This window comes from Anas platyrhynchos, chromosome 10, assembly GCF_047663525.1.
Source record: "Anas platyrhynchos isolate ZD024472 breed Pekin duck chromosome 10, IASCAAS_PekinDuck_T2T, whole genome shotgun sequence".
Taxonomy (NCBI): Eukaryota; Metazoa; Chordata; class Aves; order Anseriformes; family Anatidae; genus Anas; species Anas platyrhynchos.
The window spans coordinates 15,170,481-15,185,887 of NC_092596.1; the positions used below are offsets into that span (position 1 = coordinate 15,170,481).

Sequence of the window (15,407 nt, forward strand, 5' to 3'; positions counted from 1 at the left end):
AGCTTATAATTCCCTTTGCTTTTTTTTTTTAAATGAAAAACCATATACGTTGACAGACATTCAGCCAGCAACTACCATGACAGAGCTCTCAAAGCCCTATGATGAACCCAGTACTCACAAGAAAGCACAGAGTTTAAGAGCAAAATGTTACGCTAAATTCCTCATCAACTGTTAGTGGGAGGAATTTGTGGGTTGAAATCAAGTTTACTAGGAGGAGGGAACACAACCACTGATGAAGTCACAACCCCAAAGTAAAGCCGTTCATGCAAGTAGCAGTTAAATAGCTAAGGAAAGGGTGTCCAAGAAGTACCCACACTTGTGTTGCAAGAGAAAGGAAGTAGGATATGTTTTATCCCATTCCAGCAACAAGCTTTAATTGCTCAGGAAGCGGACCAGACAGGGCAGAAACAGCCTCCGAAGACACACTTGAAGTTAGTACTGCCCTTGAAAGAAGAGCTGCTATAACAGTATTTATAATTCATGGTAGATTTAGTGAACTACAGTTGTTAAGTATCTTAAGAACAGAACTATATAGGGCAGAAAAAAGTTACCTTACCAGAATTCTGACACCTAGATTCTATTCAGTATTATGCAATTTGTAGCAACTATCTACTCTCAAAAAGCATTTGAATATTCAGAAGACTATGACCAGCTCTTTCTTCAAATCTCAGGTCAAATAGCAGCACGCACAAGCAGACCTATGGTCTCCCTAAGAACTTCAAAAACCTAAAAAAAAAAAGCCTTTAATTTTCATTTCATTTTCCTAAACTAAAAACATTTAGTTCCTGGTTCCTGTTTTGCTTGGAGCAAAAAAGTAGTAACAATGGAGCCTGTTAGATAAAATTACTTAGAAAGAAATGTCACTACAGAGACACCTTTGTATATCCATAAGGATTTGCAGGTTTTTATTACAAAGGTTTGAGTTGTGGTACAAACTAAACACACTGCACCCACATCGTAAACAATGGTACATACATTGCGAAGTTGTCTTATTTGTTCCCTTTCTTCCCTTAAATGCTCCATTTTCCTTCTCATTGTAAATCCAGGATCCATTGCCCCATAGTCTTGGCGAGATGCACGGCTGAAAGCTATTGAACATTAGCAAAGTTAGTTTTCAGAATTCAGATTTATTTTTTTAAGTAATGGTGGGGAGGAGTAACTCCAGGGATAACAGTGGGTAAAAAAAGCTATGGCGTTTTACAGAATAAATATATTTCAGTATTGCGATGTAAAAGACGCTGTCTATGAAACTTGTTTTTTGAATAAAATGCACAAACTATCCTATTTAAGTGGAACTGGGTTACTAGAAAACAGAGGCATAATAGACTTCAGTATTCAAATATCTACGGTATATGATTCCATTTGTACTTCTGCAAGTGTATCTTGCAAGCTAGCTTTGAAAGTGTTTTCATTATGTTTTACTTTTAATCAAGCGTAAAGACTAAGGAAAGTACAGAAAGGAACAGGACTTTCTGATCTAGCTTAAAATTGAATACTTTTTAAATATATGTACGTATGTCCGTGTGATACACAGAGACACAGTAATTGCTTATTAAAGTACTGACTGAAAAACATGGAATGTCTTATTCAAAAGTTTAGAGCTCTTATTAAAAAAGCATGTCTTAAATGCCCTAGCTACCATTCGCTTTACTATTCATCATTCTTGGAAACCCTTCAAATAACAATTGTATTTTATAAAATCCTTGCAAACAAATTCCTCCATAGCAATACCGTTGTATCCTCAAGTATTTTACCCTATGCTTTTGAGCAAAAAAAAAAATCACTACTTCCATCTTTAAAACACACTTTACTGTTTCTAACAGTTTGGATTTTAGCAAGACATCTATAAAACAACCAAAAAAAAATCACAAATTTTAAAGACATTCTTGTGGAACCACTCCTCTAACCTTACATACAAGACTATGTACTTTGCACACAGAAAAATACAATTGTATCTCACCTACAATGTCTTTGGAAGCATCTAAAAACGACAAGGATCTTGTGTTCTAACGAAGAAAAAAAAAAAATGCCTTTCAGCAGTCTCTTAGAACTAAGGAAAATGGGTCCTGCTGTTTTAGTGCTGAGAGCTGGCAATGACTCCTACTGCACAAAGAAATGGGCTGAAATGTCCAACAAGTCTGCTTGGTCCTCTCAATTCTACATCTTCCTGCAGCCCAGGATGTATGTAACTCAGAAACCTCTAGACGTGCACTGCTAGGTATGTCCTGGTATATACAACTAAACTATCTCTGGAACAGAAGTTTCATGCAACTGCTTACAAGTCACAAATGACTTGAGGGCCCAGACGGTGCCATCTGCATCATGTAGATAATCCAGTCTGATACAACTGTCTTCTAGGGCTATGGCAGTCTTATAGAATCACAGAATCACTGAGGCTGGAAAATACCTCCAACACAAAGCACTAATATATATGACTCCTTTCAAAGCTCTGATCCATGCATCCTTTTATAGGATCAATTAAAAAACCTACTTCTCTTGAAGCTCTCTTGCCTCAGCCATGTTTCAAAAATAACTGAATGCTCTTTCCCTGTTCTTTGACAGTGACAAAATATGCAGAAAATAAGTTAGTGACATTTAAGAAAAAAATCACTGTGCAGCTTTGGGAACTTTCAATTATTAGACATATGCTTTGACAAACCATGTATTTTCCAGTACTATGCTTACGTTAAGTTCACTGAGTGAAATGCTGTACTGTGGTCTCCCTTCACATTCATTTCAATTCATGCATCTGTTGTCCTTATCATCTATTCCATCCTGGGGAATAAATATCTGTTCCCTCATGCTATTTTAGAGAAGAGCAGCTTACCTGACCTTGGTCTGAGACCAAATGGTCCATGAGTGTTACTATCTGTCCTTTCATAATCCTGTTAAAAGAGAGAAAGTCAATTTTCTTCCATTTATTACAATAATTAACATTTGTTTTCATCAAAATAGCATTTAAATTATTCTTTCCTAAAATAAAGCTCTTCCGCTTAACTGTAAAACACTGCTTTGAAGGGAATACTATGAAGTAAATGGAATCAAAGTAAACTCACTAACTCACTAAAATTATCTTACCAAGGAAGACAAAGCAGCACCAGATTAACTAAAATCTATTCTAAGATTAACTAACATCTATTCTAAAACATTTCAAACAAAACATTCTGTGAACTGAATTCTAAGCCAGATGTAAGCAAATACAACTATTTTTCCCAATGCCTTGCACTGAATTTCCTAAGAAATGTTTACTTCCAATTATGAAAATCATGTTTTCCTCATGTCACCATCTACAAAGGGAAGATGCACTCAGTAATCTGGTATGTACATGAGTTATCCCTAGTTCAACTACTTTCATTGTTTCTATGAGATGTTCCACTCACTCCACTCTTAGGTTCCCTTCCGACATCTGGCAGAAACATTAATTTTTAGCATGCCTTATTTATAGCTTACTAGAGTACTGCAATCACGGTGAGACTAAATGGAAATTCCTTAAAAAGGAAAGCAACTGATGAATGAAACTGTAAAGCTGTATCACAAAGGTGACAGACAATCATAAAGGATGAAACCACTCAAGCAGTGTCAGTACATGAGGGTTCCTTATGATGAGGTACAGAACACTGAAAGACAAGTTTTACTCGAAATCCTTTAAGCAGCTATCATATAGGGACAACTAGAAAATACACCAATTTTCATTTATCTTGGTCATTTTCATTAAAAAAAAATAATGGAAATAAAACAATGCATCTTTCTTCACAACAGTCCAAAAAAAAAAAAAAATCCAGGAGAGATCAGATAATTGCAAAGGTAAAAATAAGCTATGATATACATCTCTGATTCTACTTTTGCCTTTTTAGTATGATGAAATATTCATAACTCCAGTTTCAAAGGAAACTACCAGCTTTATATCTGCATGGGAAACCTGGTGACACAAGTAATGTGCACAAAGAAATGTTTCTTGAATGAAAAATGAAACCACAAACTTGTACCTCAGACGACACAGGAGACTGTGGGGACACATTAGTATTATCACTGTCTTGCTAAAAAGAAACCAAAGAGATGGAATTATAAAATGAAAATAATGATTTAACAAGAAAATGTAAAATTATGAAAAACACCATACATGAGACATCCAACATTTATCAAATATGGCACAAACTTGTAGCAACTGAATTTAAAAATATGTAAAGCAAGGAAACTGCTCACTGCTTATATAGAATATTACTTTTATATTACCTTTGCTTGATAGTTCAATTAACTTTGTTATTACTGAAGCAAGTAACTACCCTACTCTTCCCCAGTATACTGTCTTGGTGGCTTTTTTCAAATAGGCTATAATATTTATTGTGCTATATTTTTACTATGACTTTGGAATGCAAAGTCTGTTCGCACAGACCTGTTCCATGACTGTGGCTCATAAGTGTTCATAGAAGATAAAAAAATAAAACAATTTTCTTACATATTCTATGCAATTACCATTTCTTACCTCATCATTTTCATTTCCACTTGAACTCTTTCTGGAAGACTTATACTGCAAAACACATACAATTATTACTTTAAAATGGAAGTATGTTTTTCATTTAAACTAAATGGCCTGATATCACTCAGATGTTACTTATTACTGGTGAAGCTGCTGAGTTAAAAAAAACGTTACAGAAATCATCAAAAGAGCACAAAAAAACAGTAGAGGAACATCTAGTTCTTAGGTTACTCAAGAACTACAATGCTGAGAGAATAAGAACACTTCAAAAATACACTTATAATGTGAACTGACTACATATGAGACTTGATCCAAGCGGAAAGACCTGAGTAACTGTTCCTCTCATGCATTTTTTGTTAGAAAAAAAAACAAACGTGTAACCCATGAAAGTTACATACTGTAAAAGCAGCTCTTAAGGTTGCTTATACTTGGCTAGATTGACCTGACAAAGTGAAAATGAAAAAAAAATGAAAAAAGTTAAAAACGGCAAGATTTCCTTTACAACTGCAAAGCCTGATCACATCCTTTTATCTAAGACTACTGCTTTTTCAGAAGAGGTCTGCCTGATTTTTTGCACATTGCTTCTGCCCCACATCCTGATTACCTGAGAAATACAGTCAGTAGGAATGAAGGAGAGATCAAAACAAGAAATATATAAAAGCAGTATTTAGGTAAATAACGGATAAATGTTAGGAATCCTACTGTCATTCATTTTCATTACAAATTAAGTGTCTTTTCGAGAGTTACTGACTGATGTCTTTTTTGTTAAAAAAGGAACAATGAACAGAATGCACAGTCCTGGAGTCATGTAGTGACATGTTATACACATCCATGACTGCGCATTGTACTTCTGGGATATATTTCCTGTATATTTGAAATTAAATATTTCCTATGTATTTACAAGGGAACATACTAATTTGGTAACTCATAAGCCAAATATTAATTTTCTGTGCCTTTATACAGGTCTTTGACAGTTCGGTGTTCAGATTTTTCCACCATAATTATCCATACCAAAGCTAGCACATAGAGTAACTTCTTTTCTCTTGTGGATGTGCTATCCAGAATTTCAGCTAGGATCCAAAACAACTACAAACTCCTCCAGCAACAATGCATTTTGGTTGATAAAATTGTCTTAGATGGTTAAGGTTTTTTGTTTGTTTGTTAACGTATTTAGCACGATAAAAATGTGAGTTGCCAGATAGGCTTCAAAGGCATTCTACAAGAAAAGGAGTTCTGATTCTCACAGGCATTTTTTTACCCTTTTAGTGCACTGTACAATTGCACAATAAAAATACACAGAATGTATAATAAAGATTCTCTACAAATTCATCTGGATACTGAGCCAAATAAATCATTCCTGTTCTAATAACACCGGTTGCAGTAACTTGGCATGTATTCTTAAGATAGTCATTAATGTCTGGTGGTACAGACATGATTATTCAATGAGCTTTTTTGCCAAAAAAATATGGATACAATATGAATTTGCTGTCATGTCCCCCCTTCCAAGTTTGCTATGGAAGACAAGACATTTGCTTATTGCCTTATCTTTGTAAATGGAACTCTCAGTGAGATAGTATTTTTTGTTACTGATAAAAGCAGCTTAATTTCCTTCTGAGACACGACTATAGTTGTAAGAAATATGATTTCAGGTACCTGCTTCTATCACAAAGCTCAGAACCGAAGTCTGTATTAGCATTTAAATACAGATTTAAAGTGATGAGAAATCACTGATGCAATTCACAAAGATATTTGGCATATATCCAAAAAGCTAATTTCACAATTGAAATATAATTTTAACTCAACCTAGCACCGGTCAGAATTATTCTATTCTACAAAAATTTATTTGATGCTGCTGCATTAACTTCCTATCTGTTCTACAACAAGCAGACACTGACATCTGGTGACCAATGATACACACTGCAAACAGCAAAATCAATACAGAGAAAATAACCTCTTATATGCAAACTGATGCAGAGAACCAAAATGCGTAAATCATTCTTATAACCATGCTGACTTAGGCTACAAAAAAATCCCTCAAACTGGATCCAAACTGAGAAAGAACCAATTACTGAAGATTAGTTTCTAGCTTTGCAAGACAACAACTGCAAATTACTTTCTTATTACTAATAAACACAGTCTTCAGTGGACTCCTTTCTCCTTCTTTTCCTGTGCTCTCACATTACCCTATTATTATACATTCATACATAATACATTACATATATTATTTAACTCAAAAGATTCAAATAAAGTTACAGCTTAATTATAAAAATTACAAGCAGTACGACCTATGACATTTCCTTGCTTTGACTTAGTTACATAATTCCTTGCATTCTCAAAAATTTGCATTACTTGTAAAGGAGAAAGAGCCCAAAGCACCCAGGACAAAAAAAGTCACCACCATTACCCTACCCTGCATTACCTTGAAATACTCTTTTCTAATTTGTTTACTTCTCCTCCTTTCTTCATTCTGCCAAATCACTGGCTGTATTTCTGGCCAATGCTGCTCATCCATTGAATCCTTCTGATTTTCCAGTGGCTAGAAAAGTTCAGAAGTACTTTTACGTAAAAGGTAAATACACCTTGCATACATTATCACAAACTATTATAAACTACAGTTATAAATTCTTGGCCTCTCCCATTTCACTTTATGACACAGAAGTGTTACCTTAATGGTGATTCTGCTAGAAATCACTTAGCTCCTTTCTTCTGAAATATATTTCATACAGGAAAAACGAACTGTGAAATAATTAAGAAAATAACGTCCTTTTCTGCACTGAGCCTAACATTCATAGGTACGTTAGGAAGCCATCTAATGCTACTATAAATAATTTCAAAGAGCCGATCAGAAGCCAATAGCACATCTAATTTCTCAATCTGAATATTCACTGTACAGGAAGGATGACTAGGATCATTTTTTTAATTATTTTTTTTTTTTTTTAAGTACTTGTGTGGTGTTCTTACCTACAAGATAACAACACTTTGATAGAGACAGCTAAAGGAGATTGTTCCTTGCTACCTTTGTGATGTACTTGGAGTACTTGCAGTACCTGGAGTACTGCAACCACATCTGTGCCCCCAGCACAACAAGGATTTGGACCTGTTAGTGCTGGTCCAGATGAGGGCCACAAAGACGATCAGAGAGCTGGAGCACCTTTCCTAAGAGGAAGAGCTGAGAGAGCTGAGGCTGTTAAGCCTGAAGAGAAGACTCTGGGGTGACCTCACTACAGCTTTTCAATACTTACAGAGGGCTTATAAAAAAGGAGGGCAACTTTTTGCTCAGACAGGTAATGATAGGACAAGGGGGAATGGTTTTAAACTACAAGAGGGGTTATTTAGATTAGATGTGATGAGGAAATTCTTCACTCAGAGGGTGTTGAGGCACTGGAAGAGGTTGCCCAGAGAAGCTGCAGATGCCTCATCCATGCCTCATCATGCCTCATCATTACGTTTAGATACTTACCTGCCAGCTGTATGGAGACACTGGAGAATTGACTTCATCTGTTGAGACACTAAAAATTAAAATGAAAGACATTATGAAATTCTATTACTACATTGTTGTGTGCTTCAAGATCAAAGTTACTTTAAAATAGTAAAAAAGCGATCACTTAACATGCAGTTTATCTGCGACATTTCTTTTGGCTAGCTGTAAATCGTGTCCACAATGTGACTAAAGTGTGAGCTATGCAAGTAGAACCTCAAATTGTTCTTCAGTCTCCTTTACAGTACGCTGACGTGTCATCCACATTACTTTATTCAATACTTTATTCAGATATAGCCCTTTCTTAACAATGTGGATTGATCTTCAGAAATGCACCTCCATTGTTTTGTTTCTCAAAGCAACCATCCAAACATTTGTTCAAAGCTAACAAAATGCCTGTTCTTCAGTGTTTAGAAGACTAAACCTTCATTTCACTGTTAGCTCTCTATAGCAAAGTAGAGGCTTGTACTAACAATGAAAAGGAGAAACATTTTAACATGGGAAAATGAAATGGCAAAATCTCACAGACTCTCTAGAACAAGAACAATGCCTGAGCTTATTTAAAGTTCTCAGGAAAACAGAAAATTCTGTATTTGGTGTCACTTCAAAACTTACTAAATCCTTCCGTGAAAATCACTTCTATCAACGTACCAACAACCATTTCATTCACATTCTGACACCTAAGGTAGAAAACAGGCTTAGAAGCTATACACCAAGACTAACAGCTGGGGATTTAATGTAATGACACAGCACTGTGTGCAATTATGATAAATCCTAGAAATTCAGAAAGCAGCTAGGCACAGAAATTGAAGCTTCTTTTCTTAGCTTCTGCTACTTTGTATTCTTTTTCCTTTGTTCTTCATTGCTTGCCTCAAAACAATAGATCTATTTTTTAAAGCTGTTAGGCATAGGAAGTTTGTCTAATCACGTCCATTAGCTTGATACGCTATTCAACTGAGAAATGCAGGAACTGCTACAATAAATAATTTAGTTCTGCTCTTGATACACATGTATCTATTAGCTCTGACCTGGTCTATAAATATAAATTCTTCAGGGATATGGCAGCCTTTATATTCTCTTTATATGTTACTTACACAGTAAGGGACTGAAATTCCCATATATCAGCATAATAAAAACAAGAAAAAAAATGCAACTTTTATCTTATCTTGCGTACAAGCTCATAATTGGTTTGTTATTGTTGCTTATTTTCCAAGAAAAAAAGTCTCAGAACTATTTATTTCATGAAGGATACAGCAAAAGGTAAATACAACCCTTCCTGGATTATTCTGGAATATCAAGCTTTACAGTGCTGTGCACTACAACAGGTGACAGAATCCCAAAAAACAGGAACAATATTGTAAGTGAGGACTGTCAAGCTCCAAATGTAGTAGTTGCTGTACTGTTCATATAACGATAGAATGCATAAACAACAAACCCCTTAATACTGCAGCTAACGCAGCTACCACAGGGAGAAGATAGCCAAAATAGGATGCATCACTCTGAAAGATTTACACAGTATCCCTTCTCTATTTCAATGAAAGTTTATCTGATCTGTACCCGAACAGCAGAGAACTGTAGACCGGTAGACAGCAGCTACCACTCCAGTACTCTCTGGCAAAACCAACAGCAATTACGGCTTTTGTCTACCTGATGCATAGCGAAACTGAGTTTGGAACAGATAATTTGTATAATTTGAAATTCATCTTAAAAAACTTATCTCATCTTATTAATTCATCTTATTAAAAACATTAGGACAAAAGATGATATCAGAACTAATTTAATAAAATACTGAAAGCTGTGATGAAGTAGATAAATACCATTTTTCAGATTCCATTGGCTGCTTTGGCCTGTTCCTTGCGCTTACTGAAGCTGAATGATTAAGAAGCCTATAAAGAAAAAAATATTTATTCAACAGCTCTGTAGTTAAATCTTTTTCTTTGAATATATATTACTTTCACAGTATAACTTCTCCTGTAGAAAAAAGTTTGAAGATTAAGGTGGCATTTTCTATAAAGTTGGAATACATATGCATATATATACATATGTGAAATCCAAGCCCAATCCTGCTTCCATTCAAATCAGAAACATAGCTTTCAGCTCTTGTATTGTTTCAAGTTCTGATTTTTAAGTAAAACTTGATCACATAATCCAAACCAAAATGAAGTCTCCTCTCATTATGTGTTTTTAATTTTTAATATTTTTTTATTAAATATATACCAACAGGCCTCACTGTTCACTAAAATTAGAAGAGACAAGATGGTCAAACTAAAGCAGACAGGAAACAATAGATTCAGCACAAGAAATCAGTCTTACAAAAAGGTAAGAGGGTAGCTGAGTAAGAAAGACTGGCAGTGCAAAGGAAAGTCAGGGGAAAAAAGGAGAGTTGGAAAACGGAGAAAAAGAGTAGGGAAATGCAAGCTAAGAACTAAGTGAAGTCTAATGAACCAGTGTAAATTCCATTTTCCTTAACTCCAAATAAGTAAAAAAAAAAAAAAAGCTTAAACTTAAATATAGATTCAAATTTATATTTTTTTTAATCTGTAAAAAATACCATGTATGTGCACACACAGGAAGGTGATATGAGGTGTTTATTATGAATGTTTAAAATGTTGAAAATACCACACCAATTGAAAACACATTTTCAATTAAGAATCATGTTAAACAGCAACTGGAATGATTAATGGTGAATTATTGGGAGTATCAACATTACATTTCAACACTGAATTCACAGTGTGCAGGACTGACATCAAAGTATGTTTACACTGAATTATATAGAGAAATTATTAGGAATCAGGAAGAACAAGAAGCAAACCAGCAATTCAATGGAAGACAGTAAAATACAGTAGGCACCTTTTAATATTTCATTATCATAAAATATGACAGTAAAACAATGAACTTTAGATGATGTATTAATTTTCAGACTTCTGAATATTGTCATAACTTTGAGCTCTGTTATCTCACTTGCAGTTTAAATCTGACCGTGTGAACCTCAATAGCATTAAGACAAGTTAAGCTTGTAAAACAACTAAGTAATTTAGACAGCAGCATATGCTCCCTATATTGTCTTCATAAACAAATTTAAAATGTACTTTCCAGAATTACACTATTGCCAGAAATAAGTCTCACAAAAAATTAATATTCAGAGCATATGATGTATCAAACATCATAAAACAGCCAGTTTAGAGTCATTTTTACAGTGAATTTCAACCTATCCTTATCTCCTTAGCTGAAGGCAATGAGAAATTCAGACAAACTGTAGTAATATATGGCCATTAAGACAAACTGTGCTTAAAAGAACTAGAAATTTGAGTCACCTAAGCACTTTGATACAATGCTTTCACCAAAGTGACGGTAGTGTAAATTCACTTATTCTATGCAAGAAAGGCTATTTGACTTTCATGATCATTAAACGAAGTGTTATTAAACCTATCCAAAGTAATGCCAAACATACATCTTCTTCAGCCAAACTTCTTTTATTAAATATTTATATAATTTATGTTTGAGATCATAATAAACTAAGTTTTCCTATGATTTTAAATACATTTTAATACTTTGTAAAACAAGAAAACAAATACAAACAATCATTTTTGACTCTTCCCACTTCAAAACTGAAGAATAATGATAGGAAAGTCAGTACCGGTCAGATTAGCAGTTATTAGTCAGAAAATCTGAGTTTCCTATGGAACAAGGAACTTAAGGTTTTTAGTTGAAGAAAAAGTAAATCAAATTAATCTGAATTTAGAAAATTAGAGACTACAGAATTTCTGGCAAAATAATTTATTTAGCTAAGAAAAAATAAGCACAGTTGTGAAGATCTATCTCTCTTCCAGGAAATACAGTACAAAATTGAGTAGGCAGGATGAAAGTTCAAGTAGCTTAAATTATGAAATCATGTTCCCTTAAATGTGGGGCTAATGGTGCAAAGAGTCCAGCCATTGTGTTCATTCACGCACTATCAAATCCAATTAAAAAAACATTTGGACAGATTATCAGTCAAATGACATACTGATGGACGTACTAAGTCCCCTGAATAAGAACTTGCATGACTTTAAAACCCAGAAGTTTTAAAAGAAAAAAGATTCTCTGTATTTGAGCTATTACACATTTAAAAACAAAACAAAAAGAAAGAAGATAAAGCATGCCAAAGGGACAGGAAAATAATCTTCTAGTTTGGAGTCATTTAAAGTCTAATTAAGAATTTTCCTGTAACAGTATTTAATTTCAAATAAAAGTAAGTGCATTGCAATTATTTTTGGTAACTAAATCTTAGGCTGAGACGATCCATTTTTTCTGCTTTCGTTCAAAAAAAAAAAAATGGCCTAAACTGTTTCTTGCGTCCACATTTTATCTTAGGAAATCTGAAGCTCTACAAACACTTTATACCTTGATGCACGTCCTGCTGCCCTTGTCCTCTGGAAGAGTTTTTCACTGAATGAAGTTCTATAGCTTAATGGCCTTCGTCTGCATTCATATTTCATGTACATCAAAGCCACAGACGGAAGAAGGAAGCAGGACAGGTTGATGGGAAAGGACAGGGAAGTCATTAGCATAGCAAGCAAAAAGAAAAGAAACACTGCATAATATTAAAAGAAAACACACTGAATGAACAGAAATATGATTAGTAAGAAATTATTTAATGATGCTCACTTTGAGAATTCTGTTTACTCAGGCTGTACATATTTTGCACAAATTCAGAATGGCACAATTGGTACAATTCAGAATTACTCCTGGCAAGGAATTATAAACCCACACACTATGGATTCAAAATCAGGATTAAATTATATTTTACTAATTGCAAATAACTACAGTTTTATCTCAGAGGTGATTTTGTCCCCGTATATTTAAAGATATGTAAGAAAGCTTTAAACTAAGAAGTAAAATTTGACTAACAAGATTGCTCTTTATATATGTAAAGTAAAACCTTTAAGAAGATTGCTGTGTTGAGATAGAACAAAGTATAACAAAAATAAAATTTAAGTTGCAGTACTTCAGAAGAGGAGTGGCTTGGTATTTCAAATGATTAGATACCCAAGAAATATTAAAACTAACCAGACAAAACCCACACACAATATAAATAGCTATCAGAATTAAGAAAAATATTTTTATCTTTTAATAAGAATTCTGAATTCTTCCTCATTTTTTAATAGTTTTGTTAATAAAAAACATGTTAGCATTATGATTTCATTCTTATTTTTTTCCTTCCCACCAAATTCTTAAGTACACTATATGGAGTTACAGGGAAGACATACTCCATCTTTCCCCCTAAGACATTTCTTCTGTTCTATTGAAGCATGATACAACACTGTCGAATTTGTAAAGCTCTGCATTTCACAGTATCAATTTCTTTAAAGGCTTTGTGTGTATTGCAGTTATCTTAAAAACAGCAGCGTAGAATCTCAATCTCTGCATAGAAATTCAAGAGTACAAAAAGAGTACTTATGCTAGTATGAAGCTGAAGCCAAGACTGTTGAGAGTGAACCACTGTAATGATCTAACTGTAGTTAATGGGCAATTTACTACCACTTTCATCTTTCAGCAGAGAGCTTACTGTCTCTGATGTACCTCACTGGTATTGTGCCTGCTTGGTAAAGGAACCAGAGACAACAGAGTTCCTACCCTTTCCTTCTCGCTTCCTATGTAACTCCAGGTTACATACTCCTCCTTCTCTTCCTAAGACAGTTGCTAGCTTTTTCTGTTGCATTACTTTAGTAGTCTTCTTTTTTTACTTATCATTTTCAAGAGTTGTTCTGTTGAAATGCCAACATGAAGTTATGAAAGTCAGGCAGCTCATAAGAATGCATTTGCACTATTCAAATTATATATATATTTATTTATACACACACACACACACGCTGTCATTTGACAGAATTACATTTGAACAAGTTTCCCCTTCGGTTAATAGGAAACATATCTTGTATATAAACATATCTTGGCTGAACAGAGGAAGCATCACCTAAATTACCTTGTGTTTAAGACAAATAAACAGTAGCACACAAACTGTTTGAAGGTTGTCTTAATTTGTGTGGTTTTAGAGAAAGTCATTTTAATGTCAACGATAGTCTACTTATATAAGCACTGACCACGCTTAAGGTACTTAATTAAAAAATAATAATAATAGAATTTCACATTCATCTCTTCCTCTCTATAAAAGGCGCATCACAGCTACTCTACATAGCAATTTTATGAAAAGAAACACAGAACAGGTCTATTGCTTCATCTCATCAACTGGACAAAAATGTTCTCCAAATGAGGAGCTTTTGGGTATAAGACAGGCTAATGAACACAATAATTGTGACACAAGTCAACTATTATTTTTAATACCTGTGTTTTTGTTCTTGCTGCAGTAACTGAGCTGCTATTTTTCTCAAGTCAGTCACTTCCTTGATTTCATCATCTTCTTCAGCCAGCGGCTGTTCCTTCTGAAGTCTGAAAAATTAAACATTAGTGACTTGCCTGACTTCAGCAAAGCAAGACACAGAAACTTGCTTGGACAAGAAGTAAGAAGCTCTTCCAATATGCTCATTTTTTCATCCAAGAAGGAGAAATCTGCTCAACAAAAGACTTCTTTCCTTGATGGTGTTTAAAAGCAAAACCACCCTTCCCAAAAAAAGACTGAAAAGATTTACCGTTTTTCATCTCCCCAGTCCTCATTCTGTTCTATCTTTTGGGATTTCTCAGGATGTTTTCCCCGTTCCTTACACAGGATGAAAAATAAAATTAGACTTGAGATGAGGAGGAAAAAGCCTGCTGAATTAGTGTGTGTTTTTTGTTTGTTCATTTTTTAATCAATCTATGCTACCTTGATATAGGACAGCAATGGTCCGATCTGCACATCTCCTTGCTCAGGAACAGCTCCCTCTTCTGCATTTGGATCAATGTAATCATACACCTCCTGGTCTAGTGAGGATTGATAAGGAAGAGAAGAGATAATATTAACAGCTCTATCAACCAAACATTACTCCTCAGAGTCAGAAGTACGTATGAAAAATGACAGATAAAGACAATACAATTAAATCATGTCTCCTTTCTTCATCTAGAGAAATATTTTTCTTCTTTTCTCTATTTATTATTTTATTATATTGCTTTCTGAAATGATAAAAACAAAATTCCAATATGCCACGATATAATTTTGTGCAGTTTTCTTAAATTATATTACCTTTGAAAAAGCAATTCTGTTACCTAAAAGGACAGATGCACAACAGATATTACCTTTCTGAGGATCAAGTTTACTTCCCATTACATGATTGTCATTCCTCAACGTCTGTTCTCTTGTTGATTCCGATACCTGGGAGTGAAGGCTGATTGTATCATCATCGGATGGCTGCAAAGACAGTCATATTTAACACAGAACTTGCATATATATCACATTATTATATGATTTGCTAATAAATCACAAATACAACAGACCCTATCATGAGGAATGGCTCCCAAGGCAGAAAAAAATCAACTGTT

The 15,407-nt window shown here is 34.3% G+C and overlaps 1 protein-coding gene across 5 annotated transcripts in view; it reads right to left on the minus strand.

Moving 5' to 3' along the window:
• LRCH2 (leucine rich repeats and calponin homology domain containing 2) overlaps positions 1-15,407 on the minus strand; it is a 43,749-nt gene that overhangs the window by 9,435 nt on the left and 18,907 nt on the right. For 2 of the 5 annotated variants that reach the window (XM_027464934.3, XM_027464935.3), the window contains exons 8-19: positions 15,165-15,276; positions 14,755-14,852; positions 14,582-14,649; positions 14,277-14,381; positions 12,339-12,416; positions 9,773-9,841; positions 7,938-7,986; positions 6,897-7,013; positions 4,484-4,528; positions 3,987-4,037; positions 2,828-2,885; positions 976-1,088 (exon numbers count right to left, since the gene is read on the minus strand). In XM_027464934.3, coding sequence (XP_027320735.1) covers positions 976-1,088; positions 2,828-2,885; positions 3,987-4,037; positions 4,484-4,528; positions 6,897-7,013; positions 7,938-7,986; positions 9,773-9,841; positions 12,339-12,416; positions 14,277-14,381; positions 14,582-14,649; positions 14,755-14,852; positions 15,165-15,276 — 963 coding nt within the window. Of the gene's footprint in view, positions 1-975; positions 1,089-1,960; positions 2,007-2,827; positions 2,886-3,986; positions 4,038-4,483; positions 4,529-6,896; positions 7,014-7,937; positions 7,987-9,772; positions 9,842-12,338; positions 12,417-14,276; positions 14,382-14,581; positions 14,650-14,754; positions 14,853-15,164; positions 15,277-15,407 lie in introns of all 5 variants that reach the window. The other 3 variants (XM_027464937.3, XM_027464938.3, XR_011811631.1) reach the window with 2 other exon arrangements.